General features: G+C 37.0%; 1 protein-coding gene across 1 annotated transcript in view; it reads right to left on the bottom strand.

The window, feature by feature from the left end:
* Positions 1–856: 856 nt before the first annotated feature.
* LOC149556267 (uncharacterized) overlaps positions 857–23,977 on the bottom strand; it is a 117,540-nt gene continuing 94,419 nt past the window's right edge. Inside the window, exons 3-5 of the mRNA XM_089830469.1 lie at positions 2,568–2,652; positions 1,217–2,366; positions 857–1,100 (exon numbers count right to left, since the gene is read on the bottom strand). Of these exons, the coding sequence (XP_089686595.1) occupies positions 2,647–2,652 (6 nt within the window). The 3' untranslated portion in view covers positions 857–1,100; positions 1,217–2,366; positions 2,568–2,646. The remainder of the gene's footprint in view (positions 1,101–1,216; positions 2,367–2,567; positions 2,653–23,977) is intronic.

Here is a 23,977-nt window from a genome sequence, read left to right as displayed (position 1 = left end):
TTTGAGGATGTCTCCATTCCTTCTAGCCTCTTCAAGAGCTGACCAAATCTCAAATCCCAAGAATTCCAAACATTTTTGGAAGAAAAGGGTAGCTAGTCCATCAAGACTTTGAGCTCTTTGATGGGGCACAATCTAAATTATCTTGACTGGATACCAAAGGAGGGGGAAGGTTGTCTAGAAGACCTCAAACGTCATCAATATCTATACTTACACCCTCCTGTGGAGCAGCAAAGAGATGGGAGAAAAACTGAACTACTTCAAGCTAGATTTTGTCATTCACATATAAAAGTCAATGCCAATTGTTTATAACATTGATGATAAATAATAAACAAACCAATGTTGAAACCTGCTCTTCACAACTAGTGAATGCAATCAATGTATGTTGACACCCATACCCACACCCACACTTCATATAAAGTGTATAAATGCAAAGAAAGTAAATGTTAGTGTCAAAGCTCAAATATACAAGTGAATATTGAAATTCAAACAGATGCTTTGATAACTCAATCAATATCCAAGAACACAATTCACATTGAATTCTAAAAATAAATAAATAAAAACATCAAATACACACGTTTGGATCACAACCTAAAATAACACAACAATATTTTTTACAATGTCAGTAAATTACATTATAACAAAACGATATTGTAATACTTAAATAAATACACTACATAAAAAAATTCAAATCATTAAGTGTGATGAAGTAAACAAATATAAAAAAAAAATATGTTGATCATTATAAAAACATCAAAATCAACACAAAGTCATTAAACTGAAAATAATGACCATGACCAATGAGCACTCCCTCCAACCTAAAGGAGGGAACAAATTCAGCCCCTCCCAAAAAACAATATTAAACAAAAAACAAATTCCATCTACATATAAATTTACAAATTAGTTGAGTGATTTGATCCAATAGTACGATAAAAATAAAATTCACTCTGCATTGACTGCAATTAACTATTGAGATAATCTAGCATCAATCTACAAATATCACAAAGATATTTATTAATGATAAGATATTAATTATCAATATGCCTATAGCAGAGAATGCCAATAGCATCCCACTACTTGAGGTGACCCTTGGCTTGAGCAACCTGCACACAAGAAAATATAGTCAGTAAAAAGTAAAATTTAATTATTTAAGGTGTGCAAATTTAAGGCGGGCAGTGAGATAATAGAGCTGAAAACCCCAAAAAACTAAATGCTTTACCCCTCTTTATTCCAGTCAGCGAATTATGTGACCAGTATTAGAATGAGAGTCTACAAGGCTGTTCCACGATCATACCAGTCCAGATGCCTTATTTCAACATGCAATTTAAGTTTCCTGAGTATGCGATGAAAGAAAAGCAATTTGAGAATCTGGGAAGCAAAAGTATAAGAAGGCCCAGGGGTACTACAAAATATAGTAGCACCCTATGTTTACATGGGCTAAGGTTTTCGAACCTCTACCCACAGCCACGCCTATATGTTTCCATAAAGAATGAAATTTATAATACAATAGTGTGAACCGAAAACCAAATTGGCCAACTTCAAGAATTAGTCATATATAATTTATCCAACTTGTCCAACCTCAAACATATAATTTGATTAAACTTCTGCACTGTAATAGAATGCAATAAGTAAAGACAGATTTTGAAGGTTTAACTTCCTAGATTGTTTCCTTCCGGACCTTATTCAAGTTATGTGCACTTGTGGCTTGTTTTCCCTTTGCCATGTTTTGGCCAATTGTCAAAATTATAAAGCGGATCATCACCTTGTTTTCAAATACTTCTGTCTCAAGGACAACTCTCTTTCTGATGCTATTCATCTAATCTATTCCCTTAAAAAAAACTCAAAATTATAAAGCGGATCATCACCTCGTTTTCAAATTCAAGGACTCTCTTTCTGATGCTATTCATCTAATCTATTCCCTTAAAAAAAACTATCTTATATCATCTATCTCAAGGGCAGAATTCTCTTTCTGACGCTATTCAGTTCACCTTCTCCTACCACACAAAAAACCTCCTGATCCTAACCATTGAAGAAAAGGTTCCTATGCGGAACCGAAAGGCTTTCCACCCTTACTCCACTCAATAACTCACCTGCAAGTTTCATCCTTGTCCACGCTTTGACACATTCTATTGCAAACAAACATATGTTGATTTAATCTCAATTATTATTTACATTTTACCTGATAGAACCGGCTGTGAACCACTTACTACCTTTCTCAGTCCAAGTAAAATATTGTCATGTAGGAGACATTTTTCATGACCACTTCGCTATGTATGTGTAGTACAAAAAATCATCTTTGGTAGCTAAAATGTCACTATAATTCCATGGCTCTTGGGTGACCAGCTCCTTTTTCATTTGATATTCTGACACTGCATAAAGTCAATACAGGCTAAGCAGTTAGAAGCTTCCTAAATATATGAAAAGCCGGGGGTCGAAAATAGTGACGAAAACTTTTACATTTTGTAAGTGATCTGCATCCATCTTTTGTAATTACTGGATATGATATCTAGTATTAGGAGAACCTAAAAAATAAAACACAGAAAAAGAGTCTATTCACAGAAAGTTCATACCTGATGCCAGCATTGAAACGGAAACCTATAAAGATCATGACTTCCCATCCATTCAAAGTCATGCTACAGAAGTAATAGATCAAAACTGTCAAACAGTAAGAATTACAACAGATATCAGATTTTAGAAACCATATGCACCAGGACTAAAGGACCTGATTCATACACAGTACCCTGACCTAGGAAGTAGAAAACAAAGGGTCTTATTGATAAACCCACCAGTTCATCTCAATCACTAGGAGCCTGTAATAAGGTTATGCTTACCAACTAGAAGATTAAAAACTACATTTTGATACAAATGTAAAATCCTTGAAGTTGGAAGATTTGGAAAAGCTCCTTACCAGACGGATAATGCATCAACTTCAATTGCTGCATCTTTTAGATGACATGTCATAATAGTGAGTGGCATCATATACCAGAACACTAAATCGAGAATACCAACCACACAAGTGAATGTGACCAACACAATCTTAGCTCTTCAAAGATTTTGTTAATTCATGCTCTTAATTTATGCTTTTCATTACCAGAAATTGAGTTTGGAAGAGAAAACAAACACTGATGTTCCATTACTAACCATAAAATGATAGCTAAAGCCATTGAAAGTCGACCCAAGCCCACAGATCCAAAAAAGGTAGCTAGGAAAATCCACTCCAGGTATCTTAGCAAAAGTAAACAATATACAAAAATTAACTGATATCAACAATTCACCATGAGTAGCTAGTCCAACTAATTTCAACCCCAGTTTTAATATTATTAATCCAACTGAAAAAATGATGGATTATAAACCAATCAAGGCAATCCAAGCCACAACCACGAATTTCCTCTGTGCTTCAAGAAATTTCTGCTTTGGAATAATGGATGAAAAAGAAAACTGTGATAATAAAAAGAAACAAATTTCCCAGCTATGCTACATCAGCATATAAACACCACGACCATGACTTTTCTGTGCTTCAAGAAATTTCTACTTTGGAAGATGGATGAAAAAGGAAACTGTGGTAATAATAAACAACAAATTTCCCAGTTAAGCTATATCAACATATACTTTGGAATGATGGATAAAAAAGAAAACTGTGGTAGTAAAAAGAAACAAATTTCCCAGCTATGCTACATCAGCATACAAACACCACGACCATGACTTTTCTCTGCTTCAAGAGATTTCTACTTTGGAAAGATGGATGAAAAAGGAAACTGTGGTAGTAATAAACAACAAATTTCCCAGCTAAGCTATATCAGCATATATACTTTGGAATGATGGATGAAAAAGAAAACTGTGGCAGTAAAAAGAAACAAATTTCCAGCTATGCTACATCAGCATATAAACACCATGACCATGACTTTTCTCTGTGCTTCAAGAAATTTCTACTTTGGAAAGATGGATGAAAAATAAATCTGTGGTAGTAATAAACAACATTGTTCCCAGCTAAGCTATATCAGCATAGAAACAGCAAACATGTAAATTTGTTTCCTGGACCAAATGTAACATCCAAAGCTTTATGAACATAATAAAATAAATATTAAACACTAATTACGGAAATGAAAAGCTGAATTTGACAAGAACTTGATGAGTAGCAGTTAAAGTTCAAATTGCAGTTACTAACTACTTTCACATGAAACTGAAATAAACTAACTTAATCAATTTACTTTTTAGGAGATCTATAATACTTCACATAAATTTGAACTAAACAGAACCTAATTCTTTCCAGAAAGTTGGAACATCAAGGGCAAAAGAGTATCATTGGGGGTTTTGGCCACCATACCATGGATCTTTTGATCATGATTGTCATCTGCACGACTTACATGGGAAGTAGCCTAACCCTTACTAGAGCACAATGAGCATGGTATCCATTTTCTGGCCATCTAAGACTTAGAGTAGAATCCACAATCGTTATAGCCAATCAGCCTAACGACATCCTTGCCTAATAGGTGACCTTCCTAGCTAGATGTTGCACTACCGGTTTTCGTAACTAATGTGTGCTAGCCTTAACATAGTACCCACCTTGGCCAAGCTTTTTGAAAGAAAATACAAGCATATTCCCTATGCAATCAATGTCACCACCAATCTCATTCCATGGACCTTGTGTAGCCTGAAGGTTTGCATAATCCTACTCTAATGACATTAACCTTAATAGGTTATGTTGGTGTTTTTTGGACTACTTGGTTGCTCTAAACCCAATATTAGGATGCACAAGATTGAAAACAAGCCTAGGGATTAGCTAGGTCCCATACTCATCAAGGTTAATCTCAGCTCTGAACCAACTTCAACAGAGTACATTAGACTCTCTACACTTTAGGCTCTGCAAAGCCAAGGTGGGTGCACCTCAGGGATATGAATGTGGCTGGTTATTTGGGTTTTCTCTTCAAACACTTGCTCAACAATACTTCTTCTTTTAGACCTATCCCTTATAGCAAATATTGGTCACAAATTCTTCTTAGACTTGAAACAAGCTCTTTGATTACAATAGCTAGTTATAACTAAAAGGAAAGCTATTACAAAAAAGGGCTGACCAACAGTTTTAGTACTTCATTATATAAATGGAAAATTGATTTTTGATTGATATATCTATTTTGCAACCATATGAACCATCAACTTGCAACTGAGATTAATTGATTAGTGCCTAATCTATTGTTATATGGAGTCAAAACCAGCAACTTTAGACCTTTAGTATTAATCTCCTTTGAAAATGTATACAATAGTAATATAGACTCGAAATATAACTCAGAACTTGACAATTTGATCATTTATATTCACTATGTTTTCAAGTTCGCAAGACTGAATGAATTCATACAATAAACCAAACTGGACGGACTGTAAATGACGTAAAAACCAAAATTTCTACAAACTTCGGACCTCTACTCCACATCTTAGAAATCCTTATAAAGGATTGCAACAAGCTACAGATGGGAGGACACATGTCAAAACCCTAATGGAAGAAAAGGTGGCAAGACATGTACAAAAAGTTGTAATTTAAGACATTCCTCTGCGCTTGATCCAAAAATAGGAAGTAGTTATAAAGTCAGCAGGTAACAATTTATTGCTTTTAACTTTAATCTTTTGTCTTCTATTGTCTTCAGCAAGTAACTCCTCAACTACCTCTCATCGGCAGAGCTTTAATCTCTCCCACCGCTTCCCATACATAGATCTCCCTCTTGGTGGGCCACTCAGTTGATTTAACTTCTTCTAGGTCCTTTGTGGCTTTAGTCCACCTAGCATCGGTTATAGCTTTTGACTTCACAGAAAATTTATTTAAATCTATTTTAGCTCTGAACAAGGAGTCAATCAAATTGTTGAATGGGACATCACTATAATCTTCAAAAATTGATGTTGTAGCCTCCTGGGTCAAAACTGCACTGAATGAATCAGACCATTCCTGCCATTCTCTTAACTTGTTATCAGCGTCCATAATTAGCGGAATGCAGGGCTCAATTCCCTAAGATAAGACTTTCAATTTTCCTTGTATGATTTGCATTTTTCCAGTGAAGAAGCCAATTAATTCCTTTACCATTTCTATGTTAGTGTAAATAATTAATTTTTATTACACTTTACTTAAGTTTACTTAGGTTAAATGCATTATTTTATTAGTTGTCATGTAGACACCTAGGAGTATGCGTACTCATATGAGTTGTCTTGTTGACAACACAAGAGTTAGCAACTCATTTTAGCACATGGTGTCTACAACAAAAGAGTTTGCATATTCAACTAAGTTGTCATGTAGACAACACAGTTGTTCGCACTCTAATTAAGCACATGGTGTCTACAACATCTCTTTATGAAATACACCTATGTAAGCTTATCCTTTCATCATCGCACAAACTTTTGTACTCAATGGAGGATGATCCACTCTTGGTGGACATGTGCTTAGTTGTGAGGCTTATCATTTTGCTAACTCCTAGTCATTCTAGAGGCCTTAATATACATGCACTTCTAGTGTACATATACATTAATTATTCATTCTCATATTGTTATTATGGTCATAAACCATTTGGTCCATATTGTGCTTTGTTCTTGAGCTTCTTGATCTTGGTGTCATTTTGCTCTAAGGCAAATTCTTACATGGTATCAAAGCCATAGGAGTGTCATTGCATAGTCATTGGAGATCATTTTTGCTTCACCTCTTGGAGGACCACGATTCAGATCCAAAGTATCTGTAGTCATTGGGAGCATCTAGAGTCAAAGCGGACCTCACCATTGCGTTTGGAGCATCGATTCGATGAAATTTGACAATAAATTTGCCTACCCTAGGCTATAGTCAAATTTGAGACAATTTTTTTTTGCAAACCGGCACCCGAAGGCTCGATTTGCGGAATTGGTATGATCTTTTCAGATCTATGCATTTGATTTTCGAATCTGCATTTTTTTTTCATTTTTGTCTTTGCAATTTCTCTACAATTTTTTTAGAGTTGTATCTGCGAAATTTTTTGGCCATCACACCTGTAGAGAGCATTTATTGTAGGCAATCGAGCGATCAATTTCCAGTGCCCATGGCCGAAAATTCCTCAACTCGGTGGAAATATTTAGTCATCATAACCGGTATCTCCCACCATACCGGCCGGCACAACACATTCCAGCGGATCCAACAACATAGCAGATCAAAGACCCGACGGCTCCTTAAGCCACTTTAACCGTTGAGGGTTCTACCTTTTATTCCCCTCTACATCTTGAACGGGGTGCATGTGGGATTAATCCCACACCATCACTAGCAATACTCACCCTCGCCGGTGCCTAAAACCAGCCCTCTTCGACGCTGCTGGCACAAATCCACCGCCGGCCACCACAGAGCCAACGATCACTTTGTCGACCTCCCATCGGCTAACTCTACCATCGATGCCACATCAACAGTTCCCAGTGATGCCTCATCAACACCCCCTGCGATACAATCAGTGCCACGCGGAGACACATCAACTATTTCATATAGCCCACGTTAGCGACAAATCATTCATGCTGCCACGTAAGCCAAAGGGTTTTTTTTTGCTGACATCATTCATACAATGGCTTAAATTTGACAGTCATTTGACCATCAGCAGTAGGGAAAATTGCACTACCATGACGGCCATTTGGATGTCAAATTTAACCTCGCAGTTTCCCGAGCAGACTCCTCTCCATAAGCAGTTTTAATTTGACAGTCCAACTTTGGGAGGCCATAACTCAGTCATCCGGACTCCAAATCAGATGCAATTTTATTGATTTTTGGCTAGAATTTTCTGAATTTTTTAATGGTACTATTATTTTCGAGTTTTGGTGCACGGATTTGTCAGAAAATTCAGTTTTTGGCGATTGTACATGTCCAATCTTGCATTTTGCAACTTCAAATGCTCTATACGGGCTCATCTGGACACATAATCAGGTTTCGTTTTTTTAAAAAGTGCTTAATTTTTCGTCTACTTTCCAGATCTGCAATCAGATTATAGGCTTGTGTGGATAGAAATACCACTTTCAAAAATAGGTCCTTTTTTTGCATTGTATTGCTTTGATCAAACTTCAAAATTGTTGTACATCTAAGCTACAGTGCTTAGTACCCAATTTGAACTCCAAAATAAGGTTGTAAATAGCAAAATCAGAAGTCCACTAAGGCCAAAATTGGCAAGTGGCTATTGCAAACGCACTAAGTATAAAGTGCCAAAATCATTCATTTGGGGGGGGGGGGGGGGGTTGATTGAGTGAAAAGGGGGGGATTTCTCTTGTTGTTGTGTTCCTCTTTTCTTGTTGTTATCTTTCTTTCCTTGCATTATGAGAAATCTTAAGATTCCAAAATTAACACCACATAACTATGCCACATGGTTTGTTAAAAAATGGTGTGAATTGATGAATAAAGAAGTTTCTCAATATGCAGATGGATCTTTTCCTAAACCAATAGGTGATCGAGTATCTCAAAGTGATATCAATGCTTGGGAAACAGTAGATAGGAAAGCCCTAGGACTCATTAGGTTAGGGGTTGATGACAAGATCCTCTATCAGATCATAAAAAAAAAAAACATCCAAGGAAACTTGGGATGCCCTTAAAAACCTCTATGGGAAAGTGATTGAGGAGGATGTCTACAAGATTGAAGATGAGCTTATCTCCTTAGATCCTAAGATCTTTGATTCTATCCAGGATTTTATCATTAAGGTGAATGAATTGAGAACAAAACTTAATGATTATGGTAGTCCCATTAAAGATGACAGGTTGATTTATCTAATTCATAATAAGTTGTCATCTAAATACTCCACATTTGTCTCTTCTTTCAACACCACAAAGACTACCTTAGGGGGCTTCCTATAAGAAAATCACTTTTGATGACTATGCTCAGTTGTTAGACGATGAACAAGCTAAGTTGATAACAATGGGGATTCTGAAGTCTTCAAAGTCTAAGGCATTGGTGGCTAACAATGAGAGCTCTAAAAATTCAGCTGGTGAAAGTTCAAACAAAGGAAAGGGCAAAAAGAAGAAGTGGAAAGATAACAAACAAGGGGACACAGAAAAATCAACTCCTACATCAAATCAACAAGGAGGCAAGTCTTCTCCTAATACCAACAAAAAGGGGGACACTAATCAGGAAAAGAAGAAGTGTGCCTATTGCAAAAGAATTGGTCATGACAAACATTAGTGTTATCACAAGCAAATTGATGAATTGAAAAACATTATGAAGAAACACAATGTTCCATTGCCTAATGCTTATAAGGAAAAAGGATCTTCATCTTCAGATTATAAGAGCAAAGGGCAAGCTTTATTCACAAACACTATTAGTCAGGGAGAATGGATTATTGACTTAGGTGCCACACATCACATGGGTGCTTCGAGGAGAGATTTTTCTTCCATGACACCTTTAGAGGTACCTCACATCTTTGTAGGCGATGATACTAAAGTGAAAGTTGAAGGAAAAGGTGAAGTTGAGATGTAAAATGAAGTGTTCAAGGATGTTCTCTATGTTCCTAATCTTACCTCCAACATTCTTTCAAATTACCAAATCAGTCACTATGGAGGTGGAAATAAGGTTGAATTTCTTCTAGATTCAGTGGTAGTGAAAATCATCGAGGATGATTCTATGGTTGCAATAGGTGAAGCTAATCATGATTCAAGGCTTTACACTTTCTCTTCCTTTGTGCCTAAATCTAATGCACAAGCCTTGTTAATGCATTCAAATACAGAAAGCAAATTGTGGCATGAGAGGTTTGGACATCTCAACTACAGGTATCTTCAATAGCTTAGCAGCAAGAACATGGTTCATGGTCTACCTCAAGTCCAGTTTTTAGATGGTGTTTGTTCAGGTTGTACACTTGGGAAGCATCCCAAAAAAATATTTGACAAAGGGGAAGTCTTGGAGAGCACATTGTGTTCTTGAACTAGTTCACAGTGATGTGGCAGGCCCATTTCCAGTGCCATCATTTGGAAAGTCTCACTATATGCACTCACCTTCACTGTTGACTAGTCTCACTATACTTGGGTATTCTTCATGGCTCATAAGAGTGAAGTGTTTGAACAATTTCTCATCTTCAAGGCTCAAGTAGAAAAGCAGTTAGAGAAAGCCATCAAAGTCCTTCGAACAAATAATGGAGGGGAGTATGTGAACTCAAGACTTATAGACTTTTGTACTCAAGAGGGAATTGACCTTCAGCATTCAATACCATACACGCCATAGTAGAATAGTGTTGCCAAAAGGAAGAACAGAACCCTTAAGGAGATGACCACTTGCATGCTATTATATAAGTCTCTTGATCAAGTCTTTTGGGCTGAAGCAATGAATTGTGCTAACTACATCCAGAATAGGAGTCCTCATAAAGCTTTGGATGGTGTAACTCCTTTTGAAGCTTGGACTGGAAGGAAACCTTTGGTAAAGCACTTTAGAGTCTTTGGTTGTCCAACATGGGCACAAATACCTCCACAGAAATGCAAGGCATTAACCTCCACAGAAATGCAAGGCATTGGAACCTCAAAGCAAACCTTGCATCTTTGTTGGATATGCAAACTCTCATAAAGCCTATAAGTTGATGGATCCAGAGACACATGACATTTTCTATGAGAGGAGTGTACACTTTGAAGAAAGTTGTCCCAGCTTTACTTCTTCAACTCCTCCTTCCTCCTTCATTGAAGAGAGTGACAATGATGACAGTGACTTGGAAGACATTCATCCACGACCCAAACAGAGGCATCAGCTAGATGAGGTTGAGGATATCCCTTCTACATCTTCTTCCACTAGACCTAAATGGGCTCAGCTGACATTGGATGCAGTAGGACCATTGGCAAGGAATCCTTCAGATACTAGGAGGACAAGATCACAACACAACTCACTCCCTCATGCTTATATTGCAGTTGCTTCCAATCCACAATCATTCAAAGAAGCATCAGGAATTCCAGAATGGGATAGAGCAATGGAGGAAGAATATAATTCTCTTATAAGAAATGACACATGGGACTTAGTCTCTCTTCCTAAGGGAAGAAAACTGGTTTGGTGTAAGAGGATTTATCGGACCAAGTTTGCAGCAGATGGAAGTGTTGATAAGCATAAGTCTAGACTTGTTGCAAAAGGTTTCTCTCAAATACCTGGCAAAATGAACTCCATTCGTTTAACACTAGCTATAGCAGCAGCTCAGAGATGGTTGTTCATGAGATGGATGTGAAGAGCGCATTCTTGAATGGTGATCTTCATGAGGAGATTTATATGGAGCAGCCATAGGGATTCATTCAGGATTCTACCTTGGTTTGCAAGTTGAAAAAGTCTATGGGCTAAAACAAGCTCCAAGAGCTTGGTATGCCAAGATGGATTCTTTCCTTCTCACCAGATGTCATTCGGATCCAAATCTCATTATTCTTGAGAGAGATGATTCTCACTTGCTACTTGTGCTTTATGTAGATGACTTGATCATTACAGGGAGTACAACATCCATCATTGATAGTGTCAAGGCTACTTTGCAGGACAGATTTTCGATGGCAGACTTGGGTCTACTTCATTATTTCCTTAGTATCGAGATACATTAGTCTTCATCAAGAATCACATTATCACAACCCAAGTATGCTCTTGATCTACTTGCTCAGTTTCGCATGAGTGATTGCAAGGCTGCATCTACTCCATTTCTTTCAGGTGTTAAGTTAGAAGCAAAGTGTTTCACTCCACTTGTTGGTGCTACTTTGTATAGACAGTTGGTTGGAAGCCTTATCTACTTGACACATACACACCCTGACATATAATTTGCAGTTGGCATGGTTTCTCGCTTCATGCAAGAGCCACATGAACTTTAGTGGAAGGCAGCCAAATGCATCCTACACTATATCCACAATACACATACATATGGGATATGCTATGCAGCTGGTACTGGACTATAGTTAGTGGGTTATACCGACTTAGACTATGTAGGGGATCCTGATTCTCGCAAATGCACTTCAGGATACATGTTTCATCTTGGTTCTGGCCCATTTGTTGGTAGAGTAAAAAGCAAAACACTACTGCTCTTTCATTGACTGAGGCTGAGTATCAAGGAGCTGTCAATGCAGCTACAGAAGCTATTTGGCTACAACAAATTTTGAAGGAGTTTGGTTTTGACATACCCAAACCCACAGTCATACATTGTGATAATCAAAGTGCCATTGAAATCTCAAAACATCCAGTCTAGCATCAACACACCAAACACATTGGGGTTCATATGCACTGCATCAGAGAGCTGATTCATGAGCAGGTCATTGCATTGCAATATTGTCTTACAGAGCAGCAGATTGCCAACATCTTCACCAAGCCCTTCACTGAGGTCAAGTATCTTCATTTGCGAGATCTCTTGGCGGTGCGGGATTTTTCACCAGGGGGATCTCATGACTCTTCTATTCTTTATTGTACATATCTCTCCTTTTGGGGGAGGGTTTTTCCCATGAAGTTTTCCCTCTTTCTCCGTTTCCAAAGAGATTGCATTGCATAGCATTGTATGTAGAGCTTTGCATTTGTACATGGGTATCTAACATGGCCTAGTAGCCAGGACCCATCATGCATTTTCATCATAGCTTTTGTGAGCTTAAGTACATTCCCCTAAGTTGCAATTAAGGGGGGGTGTTAGTGTAAATCATTAATTATTATACACTTTACTTAAGTTTACTTAAGTTAAATGCATTATTTTATTAGTTGTCATGTGGACACCTAAGAGTATGTGTATTCATATGAGTTGTCTTGTTGACAACACAAGAGTTAGCAACTCATTTTAGCACATGGTGTCTACAACACGAGTTTGCATATTCAACTGAGTTGTCATGTAGACGACACAGTTGTTCGCACTCTAATTAAGCACATGGTGTCTACAACATCTCTTTACGAGATACACCTATGTGAGCTTATCCTCTCATCATCGCACAAACTTCTATGCTCAATGGAGGATAATCCACTCTTGGTGGACATGTGTTTAGTTGTAAGGCTTATCATTTTGCTAACTCCTAGTCATTCTAGAGGCCTTTATATTTAGGCATTTCTAGTGTACATATACATTAATAATTCATTCTCATATTGTTATTATGATCATACATCATTTGGTCTATATTGTGCTTTGTTCTTAAGCTTCTTGATCTTGGTGTCATTTTGCTCTAAGGCAATTTCTTACATTTTAGGCCTTTTCCTTTACTGTAATGATCTTATTAGGCAAATCTGACTTTTTAGCCATCAACATGATAAGCCTCTAAGAATTGAACATATGGCCCCCAAAGATTGAAAGTGGGTGATAGCCATGAAAATGCTTCATTGCAAAATTGCTTAGCATCTTGTAAAGAAACATATAATGTATGAGCTTGTTGTGATATACTCTTTAGAGTTTCAACCCTATGGCCAATCATACCTCTAAGGACAGTTGTCCTTACCTCATTAGCTTGTTGTGTTGGTTGAGCATCAATGCTCATCCTTCTAGACTCTGTTGTATCCTCTACCCCCAACTCATTTGTCTGTATTGTTGTCTCTATTGTGACCTTGGATGGTTGTTCCTGATCTCTTGTTCCCTACTTTGTTCTGCAGTAGCCATTTTTTCTACATTTGATAGTTGCTCTCTGAGAGATGCAACTCAACCTCCAATCCTTGGACCTTAGCCTCAAGCTCTTAAATATTTTCTTTGTATACATTGCTTTTCCTGAGCTCATCCTCATATTGTTTCCTGACATCAATGTAGTCATGGAAGGATTTGGCTAACCTTGTCTCTATCTCCTCTACCTTTGCCTCATTCATAAATGAGAAGTGTTTTAAGGCCTTGGAGATCTTTGTATCAGAGGTACCTCATATTACCCTATTTTGTGCTCTGCACATCCATCAGCTTGGGCTTGTTTGATGCAGGAGCCATGCTCCACACTGCTAGGGCTTTTGTGTCAATGTTGAATCTAGATCCTCTTTGCAGTCCACCAGCACCATATGCCTCATATGAGATGGCACTCTCTTGTCTTCTAATTTGGTCAAGCATAAATGTTTGTTCCAAATCCCAACCAGGCACTAATAGCATCCCACTCCTCTGCACTAGATCCCTTGCCTCCTCAGGGGTCATGACTTCACTTTCAAGATCATATGCTTGTAGTTTCTCAATTAACTCTTGCTTCTTTTCATTTGATTCCCCTAGTTTCATTTTCAACACTAGTTCACTTTGTTTGATTTTATACAAGAAGCTCTTGAATTTAGTAGATTTGATGAATTCATCATCTTCTATGAATTGTTGGGCCTGGATGATCCTGTCATCCAACCATGTTGTTGCAAACTCCAAGTCAGTCAAAGGTACTCTCTGCTACAGTGACTCTATCTTGGATATAACTTTGTCTTAAGTCAACAAAGTATTGACTTTTACCAAGCAAGATCTACAGTGTCCTCTATTTAACCTTTTTAGGGATGTGGACAACCTTTTGCCTCTTATTTGCCTTGGTGACCTGTGATGCCTCAAGGGGCTTATCTTCTTTAATCTCTAGGGTAACATCAGGTTCAGGGCTGTCTATGTTCACCCTCTCTTCTTCCCCAAGTGGTTCAGCGGGCATCTATGCCATGATTTCTGCATGGTCAACCAGCATCTTTCTTATCCTTTGTGGGTAGGGAATATCCAAGTAAAAACCTTTGAAGTTGGGATCTATTCTCTTCAGCTCACTCTCTACTCCCAACACATCATCAAACTTTGACAGTTTATTAGCTGCCTCCCCCCTCAACTAGGTAGCACATAGTTTCTTATTTCCTTGAGGGTGTTCCTCATCCAATTATTAGGATCATACATCCTATAAGGGCCAATGACAAATTGTAGTGGTGGAGGAAAGAATGAATCTAATCTAGAGATTCTTTTCCAATTGAAAGTCCCCTACCTTAAAGCACCTACATAGGAATGTACTTCTATGTACCTTAGGTCCTAGGTACTCCTTGTTTACCATGAATAACTATCACATGAATTCAATGATGGCCAGTCTAGGGCAAATGAATTTTGGCAATATATGTGGGGTTGGGGACAACCATAAACCCTCATCAAGGAAAAAGTTGGAAATAGGAAAATATCTCCCCAATTATGATCTAATATTCTATTCTTTGGGAGCAGGGCTGGTCTCAAAAGACTCATCAAAATATTAGGGGCTCTAAAATAGCCTAGGTCTAACATTTTCATTGTGATAGTTCTAAAATTATTGAAAAATAAGATAGAATCAGAATAATGATAGGAACTATCCCATACCCATGTCCACAATTGAACTAGCAACTCTTCATTGGCATCATATGTGTGATCAATAAAGTTTGGTCTTATATACCCCACATTCTTGTATAGGATCAGGTGCATCGGCAATGAGTAATGATGGAGTTTGATCTTTTCTATTTCTTCATTCTAGGCCAGTCCAATGTTCTACTTCATCCTCTCCACAATATACTCAACATAGTCATATTCTCCACATCTCAACATCTCTGACAATGATGAACTCTGCTCCATACACCATGTCAGTTCCATCCTTACCAACTACCTTGTGGACACCATACACAGTTTTCACAAAATAATTCTTGAACTTGTCCAAAGGCATCATCTTCTCCACCTACTTTAGGTCCATGGGAATATGCTGTAGCATTGACTTCCATATGTAGGCTTTGGTGTTTCTCTCAAATTTTTCTTGTAGGTCAACCAGATTTACAGGTTCACTCTTGGCACCATCCAATCCAAATGCTTGAATAAAAGAGGCATGGTCCAATGTGCACAGAATGGTTCCACCTCTCATATGGAATGATTTGGTGGTTGGATTATATGATTTAATTAGGGCCTTTACCAAATCAATGTCCACAAAGACCTCTGGAAAGATTAACTTTGCCAAGTTCTTCCATGGATTGCAAACATGGATCCTCTCTGCTCTGCTACGATAGAAATACCTGAAAAGTTCATAACCAGTGACTCCACGATACGTAGCATCTCTACACAGTCTATAAGGGTCCTGGAACTCATGGTCATCTATAGAAATGACATTTGAGGATTTCGAGAATAACTTAATTCATTCTTCCACAAACCTATTAGGTTTCTTCTACCTGGTTTTTCCTCGCTTTGAAGCTGAAGTTTCTACAACTTCCATGTCTGAAGCCTGAATTTCTTCGACTTCTTTGTTAGACATCTTGTAAATTGACTGGAAACACTCAAAAAAACTTCTGCAAATAGCTCTGAAAATAATAATCTGCTGACACTAAAAACTCTGCAACTGCTCTAAAATCTCTAATCTCTGCAAATGGTAATGGATTACTAGATTATGGAACGTTTTATGCGGAGCGTACTCTCATCAACCTTCTTTGTGCATTGATATTCTACATGCTTGAGCTTTAAATTTAGTGTTGTTTGTCACCTCAAATGGAGTGTCCACATAACTATCCAGCTCAGGAGCCTTTGTACTTTACTCAAATTTCATTGGCCAGAGTTTCTTGTCATTATTCTAGCTCAGAAAAGTAAAGTTCACTTTATCATTTCAAACTAGGGTTTAAGATCTTACGATACACTAAAGGAGTCCTTCATATTATCTTAGGCAGGGAACTTTGGCTGTACAATCTTACAATCGTTTGAAATCAAAACCTATATCGTGTTATCGTAAACTTTGAAAATGGCCTTCACAACCTCACCATACATTAATTACCATGACATCGAAGCTTACCTTTAAGTCTCTTACAATCTCATGACACATGGTTTATACACATTGGCATAGCATCTTATCTTGCTTTCCTTTGCCTCATGATCTTACAATCTCGGTTTTGTGGACCATTTCGTAACTTCAACAGTTACCCTTCAAACCCTTGCGATGTTACAAGCACAACATTGGCATAACATCATGTCTTCATTTTTTTTTCCTTACGACCTCTCAACCACAGTTAGTAAACTGGCTTTGTAGCTTTGGAGGTTACTTTTAGCTACTACCCTTGATCTACAACCACATGCTGGTGGTTTAGCTTTCTTCATCGTAGCCTTAGAAGCTCTACTTTGTATCTTTACGATCTCACGATCTAACACTACTTCATTGCTTTGTAAAGCTTTGAACTTGCCCTTGAGATCTTATGATCTATTACTTGTAGTAGCATCGGAAAATATGACTTGCCGCGTGTCTTAAAAACTCATGCAAATGTGCCTGACTCCATCTTGCTTTATCATCTGATCCTTATGATCTTATGATCATCTCTTTATCGTGCCATCGGACATCAAAAAATTTGCTTCCACGATCCTACAATCATGACCTTTTCGTATCTTCAGAAGTCTTCTTGAAAACCTTCACAATGCCTCGATCATCCCCTTGTCGTAAGATTAGAACTCGGTAAATCCCTTTGCACTTTTGTGCCCTTGCTATCATCTTACAATTACCACTTTATCACATGGTCAAGAGCCTCTCGACCACAATCAATAAATTGACTTTGTAGAATTGGAGGTTACTTTTAGCTGCTACCCTTGACCTATGACCACATGCTGGTGGTTTACCTTTCTTCATCATAGCCTTAGAAGCTTTACTTTGTATCTTTACGATCTCACGATCTAACACTGCTTCATAGCTTTGTAAAGCTTTGAACTTGCCCTTGAGATCTTACGATCTACTGCTTGTAGCAGCATCAGAAAATATGACTTGCCACGTGTCTTAAAAACTCATGCAAATGTGCCTAACCCCACCTTGCTTTATCATCTGATCCTTACGATCTTACAATCGTCTCTTTATTGTGCCATCGAACATCCCAAAATTTGCTTCCACGATCCTACAATCATGACCTTTTCATATCTTCGGAAGTCTTCTTGAAAACCTTCACGATGCCTCAATCATCCCCTTGTCGTAAGATCAGAACTCGATACATCCCTTTGCACTTTTATGCCCTTGCAATCTTACGATCACCACTTTATCAAATGGTCGAGAGCCTCCAATTCTTTTTTTATGATTCCATGACATACTATTTATTGTAACATCAAAACTTGACTTTAAAACCATTACAACAGACACTTAAGACAACATGACACAAAGGGAGTTGTAAGATCGGGAAACTCAAACTTTACCCCTATGATCCTCCGCTAACCCTTATATCATAACATTGGAAGAGGGAAAATTTTAGCTTACGACTAGACACCTAACACATGATCGGAACTCGGCACATCTCTTTGCATTTTTATGTCCTTGCAATCTTATGATCACCACTTTATTGCATGGTTGAGAGCCTCCAATTCTGTTTTTATGATCCCATGACACACTGTTTATCGTGACATCGGAACTTGACTTTAAAACCTTTCCAACAAACACTTAAGACGACATGACACAAAGGGAGTTGTAAGATCAGGAGACTCAAACTAATCCTTCTATCATAACATCGAGAGAGGGAAAATTTTAGCTCACAAATAGATGCCTAAACCCTGATTGTAAGATCATAACACATGATTTGGAAGATATACAATCTCCAGCTTAGAATCAAACCTAGGGTAAGGGTAAAATTATTGTGGATTTTAATGATTTTTTTCATGACAATGGTGCAGACACAACCTTAGGATATCACATTATTCCACTAGGGAAAACTCTTTAACATTGGGCTAGGGAAAAAATAACCAGTTTGGGTTGTTTCAGGAAACTGAAAATAAATGAAACACAAGCCCTAACAATACAACACAATTCAAAGCATTTTCACAATAAATTTTCAAATTTTTAGCATAGGGAAAATAAGGGCTATCAAGTTACACTAGTTTTACATGGGTTCAAACCGTCCCTGGGCTCAAATATAAAATTATGACGCAGTGGATATATACGTATACCTTTAAAGTTGGATTCATCGAGTTCAGGAATCAAGGCTAGCACAAGACCATTACACATACCCCCAAAGGCTTAGCATTAATTTTTCAAAACAAAAATATCAGTTTTGAACCAAACCTATATGTATTGCAATGAACTGACACATTCAAATCAAAGAACCAAAAATCAGAATTGGATCAGAATCGACAAGGCTTACTCGAATCATGAATCCCCTATGAATTGGCAAAGTGAAAAAAACTTTTTTTTTTTTAATGTTTTTAACGATATAAAACTTATTTCAAGCACCCTTTATTGAATATAACTTAAAAAAACTATAACATCATCAAATAGAAGTTAACATACATAAACAAGAAACATAATTGATAAATCCATCACATACATGAAATGTAAATTGTAGCTTAAGTAAATAGAAATCATAGGATCATAATGAGTCATCACATAGACATATAGAATTATAAAAATTGTCAAATCATAGATGTATGTAAGATGAAGATCCATGAAACATGTGTCTATCTGTAAACAAAATGAAAAAAACAAGGCTCTAGCTCAAGCCTCATCATCATCCTCAAGCTCAGCTTGTAACGTCCCCTTTTTGGAACATTAGAAGATTTAAAGACATTCATATAATATTAAAATTGACTATGAGAGTGTGAATTGAAGTTAAAAAGGGTCAATTTAATATTATAAGGTGTGCTAAAGGTGACAAGTAGGGATAAGATGAAAAGACAGGAAGGGAGTTGAAGAGTCACAGCCTTGGGGATTAAAAAGGAGAGAAGCTCATTCATTTGGATATAGGTTTATGATTCAAATTTCAGTTTCTCTCTTGTGAGAGTTATTCGGAAAGCTTCAACTTTCATCTAGCGTGAGGACGTCAACCCTCATGCCAGTAGAAAGTGGATGCAAACCCATTGTCTGTGGAGACATCAATTCAGGTGTCTTGCATGTGCTTATAGGTTCTTTTCTTAGTATTCCAATCCAGCTATAAAACTGTGTTTAAGATTGGATTTTGCATGCTAGTTATTGTATTGCTGAGGTATAATGCAATAACATTATTTTTAAGACTTTATAAGAATTTACTAGTGTATATCGTTGGTTTCTAATGCATCTTCATATGTTTAAGTTCTGAATATTATTTTTGGGAAGAAATCGGGTAAATATCTATTGGGGATATTTCAGTGCTATTAGAGCTAAAATCCTATCATCCTGTACAATTATATAAGACAAAGTAATGGATTTTTTCTTATTAAAATTAGTATTGGCTGAAAAGATTGCACTCAGAATATTGGGCAAATTAATAAGTAGAGAAAAAAGAAAAGGGCTCTTGGTATTGAAACAGAATACTATATTCTGAAGGTTTCTTGTTGGGCTTTATACATCTGCAAGCACATATTGATTAGGAATTTGAAACAGGCTTGGCACATATCCTAAGTAATATAAAGCTTTATTTGCCATTAAAAGCAATTGTGGGCCTTGGACATTTTTAATTGCCAGATCTATGGAATAAATATTTGACAAATATTCCATTTTCGTTTGGGTTCAATATTTTGCGGTGGTGCAAGTGATGGGTCAAAAATTGAATATGATTACTTGAGCACCATCCTTAAGAATTGAAGAAGAGGAATATTAAAGTTTGGATTTTATATTATGCGAGCATGATAGGCAGCGGAAGATTAAAAAGTCTTGCGAAAAAAAAATTTTGGTGTCGTTTTGCAGCTGCATAGTGTTACAGAGCAAAGGATTATGGTGCAAGGCATTTGAAAAATTCGAAGAGTTCGAATACTTACTGGGCCAGTCTTAGTAAGGCTTGGGAATTAATTCAATCGAGCTAGAAAATTCTCGTCACTAAGAACCATTCAATTCTGGAAAGTAATTTGTGGAAGAAGTGTTAGAATATAATAATGATTTGTTTCATGAATGAAATTACCACTTGTCCTAAAGTAAATCTTTAATCTACTATTGGACTCCGAGGAAATAATCACTATAGAAAAAATTGTGATGTTGATGGTAAAAGGATTGTGAAGGGAATAACATTATAAATCATTGGGCACTAAAAGGCTGTTGGAATATTATTATGGCCAAAAATTTGAATGATATTGATGCCAATAATAATTTAACCGGTTTTATAGAGTGAAGACTTGCCCTTCTTTTGGTGCCGAAACAATTGATGAGTGAGACTCAATAGTTTTTAATGAATGTCAAGAAAGTGATAACGGCCACATATCTTAAAGAAAAGAAACCGTCAAATGCAAAAACATACTTGACACCACTATGAAATGAGATTGTAAAGGAGGGACATTGTCAAAGGTATTGATAGGAGTCTTAATTATTGAACAAAAAGATGCAGGGTCTTTGTTACATTGGGCAATATTGAATCATGCCGACATGTGTCCATTTGAGTTAAACATGGGGGAACTATATTAGTGTTGTGCAGTTGTTACATTGTGTGCATTGGTGGTGCAGTTAGATACCAGACATTATGTTTGCAACTAAACAACTATCTTACTGAAATTTCTGGGAGTTAGAAATGGATTTGCAAAACTTCTGTCACCTATTGTTAATGGGGTGGTTTAGTAGTTGGAGACAAAATTGCCATCAATTGGTCTGGGTGGTCCGAGGTTGGTCATAGTTGTTCCAATTAAACAACTAAACAGAGTTAATCTCTAATTTTAGCAGAGTGCGGGAATGTAATTCACTAGCAAAGAATAATATTATCTGATAGATTTTCTTTGAGAAGTAGTTGTTTTCAGTAACAAGAAAAAATTGCTGCCACAAATTTGGAGTGTGTCCAGAGAAAACAAAAGATAGATCTAGTTCATAACTCCATCCATTTGAGCTATTCCTGAGACAAATTTCACACCCTAATATTATAGGTGTGCTGAGTAGTAACAGGTGAATGCACAAGATTGGACTTTGGGAATCTATTCATGTCTCTTGATTTGGTGAAAGAAATTGTGATCAGATACAAGGTGCTGGAGACTTAAGATTGGCTTTCCTTATAATCATGTATATTCGTTGTTTCTTGGCAGTGAATAATCTGACAGTTAAAGTTGTTCTGAAGAAAGTTCAAATTGGAACCATTCAACATGAGCGTACAAACTATTGACTAAATACCAAGCCCGTTGCATTATCATATTTTATTGCATTTATTGAAACCACACACATCTCCTATAAGTCATTAAACAAATCCAAACTTCAAATTTATGACTAAAAGTCAAAAGCAATTTTGAGGTTTGCACAAAATAATGAAGTCTCACGGAATGATATTGGTGGAGGTTGTAGAGGAAATATTGTGCAGATAACATATATAATCTATCATGGTTGTTCAAGAAGATACAGACAAGCATATACAATCTGAACCCTTTTTATGAAGGAGTCCAACAGTGTATTTTTTGGGGAATTAAGTAGTAGAATTTAAAAATCAGGTTTGTGGTTGGAGGGTCTAAGTAGCATGCGTTCCCTTTATTGTGAGGCTATTCCTTAATTTCAAAGCAGGTATTACCAGTTGATATTCATATCATGCTATGAATTAGTTTTGAGGGGCTAACTCAATTGCAAGAGTACTACAGTAATTTAACAGGTCAAAATTCATTGTTTATAATTAATTCTATGGTACCTTGTTGTTTCCAGAAAAGCTTCATTATTGTTAATTACATTGGTCACTAACTGAGTCTCAAAGAAAAACAATTCAAAATCTTCTGACTATCATTACTGCAATCAAGAGTATGTTGTAAGATGGAAATTTAATGCCCCCACACTCTCATGAATTGTTTGTCAGAATTCCTAAGTATTTTGAGTTGGGAAGTTAGTTGAAAAGAGTGCAGATAAATAAATAGGCATAGCATATTACATTAACATTTTACACTTGTGAGAGTGCCTGATTTGGTCTAGTTCAGTTTAGATAATGGAAAATCTGAAACACACGGTATTTTCAAAGGGTTTTAATGACATATTTAATGGTGAACAGCTAAGAAATTTGCAAAAAGAAAAACAACTGGGTCAGCTATACATACTTGGGTTGCAATTAGAAAAAATGGAATCTTTAAATGATGTTCTCTCCAAATTGGAAGAGATAGAAGCCTATTTGATCAATGTAGAGAAGGCAGATAGTACTCTTAAATTGGGCCTTACAACCCTCAATGGTGACCTTGGTGACCTTGATCCAGCTATACGGGTTAACCTTGTGGATGCTTCTTGTCTCAATAAGATTATGCGAATAACATCTCCTACAACAACTTACAATGATGTGGTGTTAAAGAAAATTTTATAGCTGATAGTGAAGAACTTGAAGGGTTTACAAATTAAACGAACCCCTATGAGGTAGCAATAAATTTGCTTGACCAGTGAGACCACTGGCATACTCGATCCAGTTTTGTGGGAACCGTAATAACAAAGGGGAGGCTAAAGAAATTCAGACCAGCACAAGGAAAAATGTAGATAGGGTGATTCTAGCTATGGATAATGAACATACAAGTTTCTGGTGACTTGGAGGTTAGCCTTGACAAACATGATGATGAGGCTGGTTGTACTCAAAGTGACAGCATGTTGGATTCTTTGTATGATGAACCATATGTTTTGTACATGTATGATATTAACTTCAATAAACTGTCCAAGATGACACTACAAGACGATGAGTTGTATCAACATGATAATGATGAAATGCATGCATTGAAGAACCAGCTAAAGGTTATTGAAGACATGGTTGTGACATCTTTGGTATGTTATGACAACACTCATAGGATGGTGGAGGATCTCCATAGGAAGGTTCAAAAGGGAGTGGAAGGAGATTGGTCTATTGCTGATTTGCAAGTAGTCAAAACAGCCCTTGAATCTATGAAATCAGATTATTTATGTTTTCTTTCCAACGAGGATTATCTTCTTAAGATTGCGGAATATATGTTCATCAGTTGAATAAAGAAAGGAGTGAGATTATGGACCTCAACATGGTGCTTAAGTATGCTCATGAGGCATTGGACGATACTCAGATTTCTCTTTAGGAAGCAGAAAATCAGGTTAGGATCACGAATCATTTTCGAGAACATAAGGGTAAAGAGAAGCAGGAGTTTTTCCAAGAAGTAATTAATGAACTTAATAGCATTCAGCAGACCTATTAGACCTATTACTTGGATAGTTGCCCCAAAAGACCAAGTACCAAAATTTCAAATCACATTCAGCTTGTAGACAACCCCATGTTTGAAGTGGATGGTGATTGGACTTCCGATAATCCCCTTTTTGAGA

This window comes from Cupressus sempervirens, chromosome 5 (genome assembly GCF_028749045.1).
Source record: "Cupressus sempervirens isolate cs-2001-9-10 chromosome 5, ASM2874904v1, whole genome shotgun sequence".
NCBI classification, from domain to species: domain Eukaryota; kingdom Viridiplantae; phylum Streptophyta; class Pinopsida; order Cupressales; family Cupressaceae; genus Cupressus; species Cupressus sempervirens.
The sequence above is the reverse complement of the archived record's forward strand: the minus strand, read 5'-3'. Positions and strand labels throughout refer to the sequence as shown.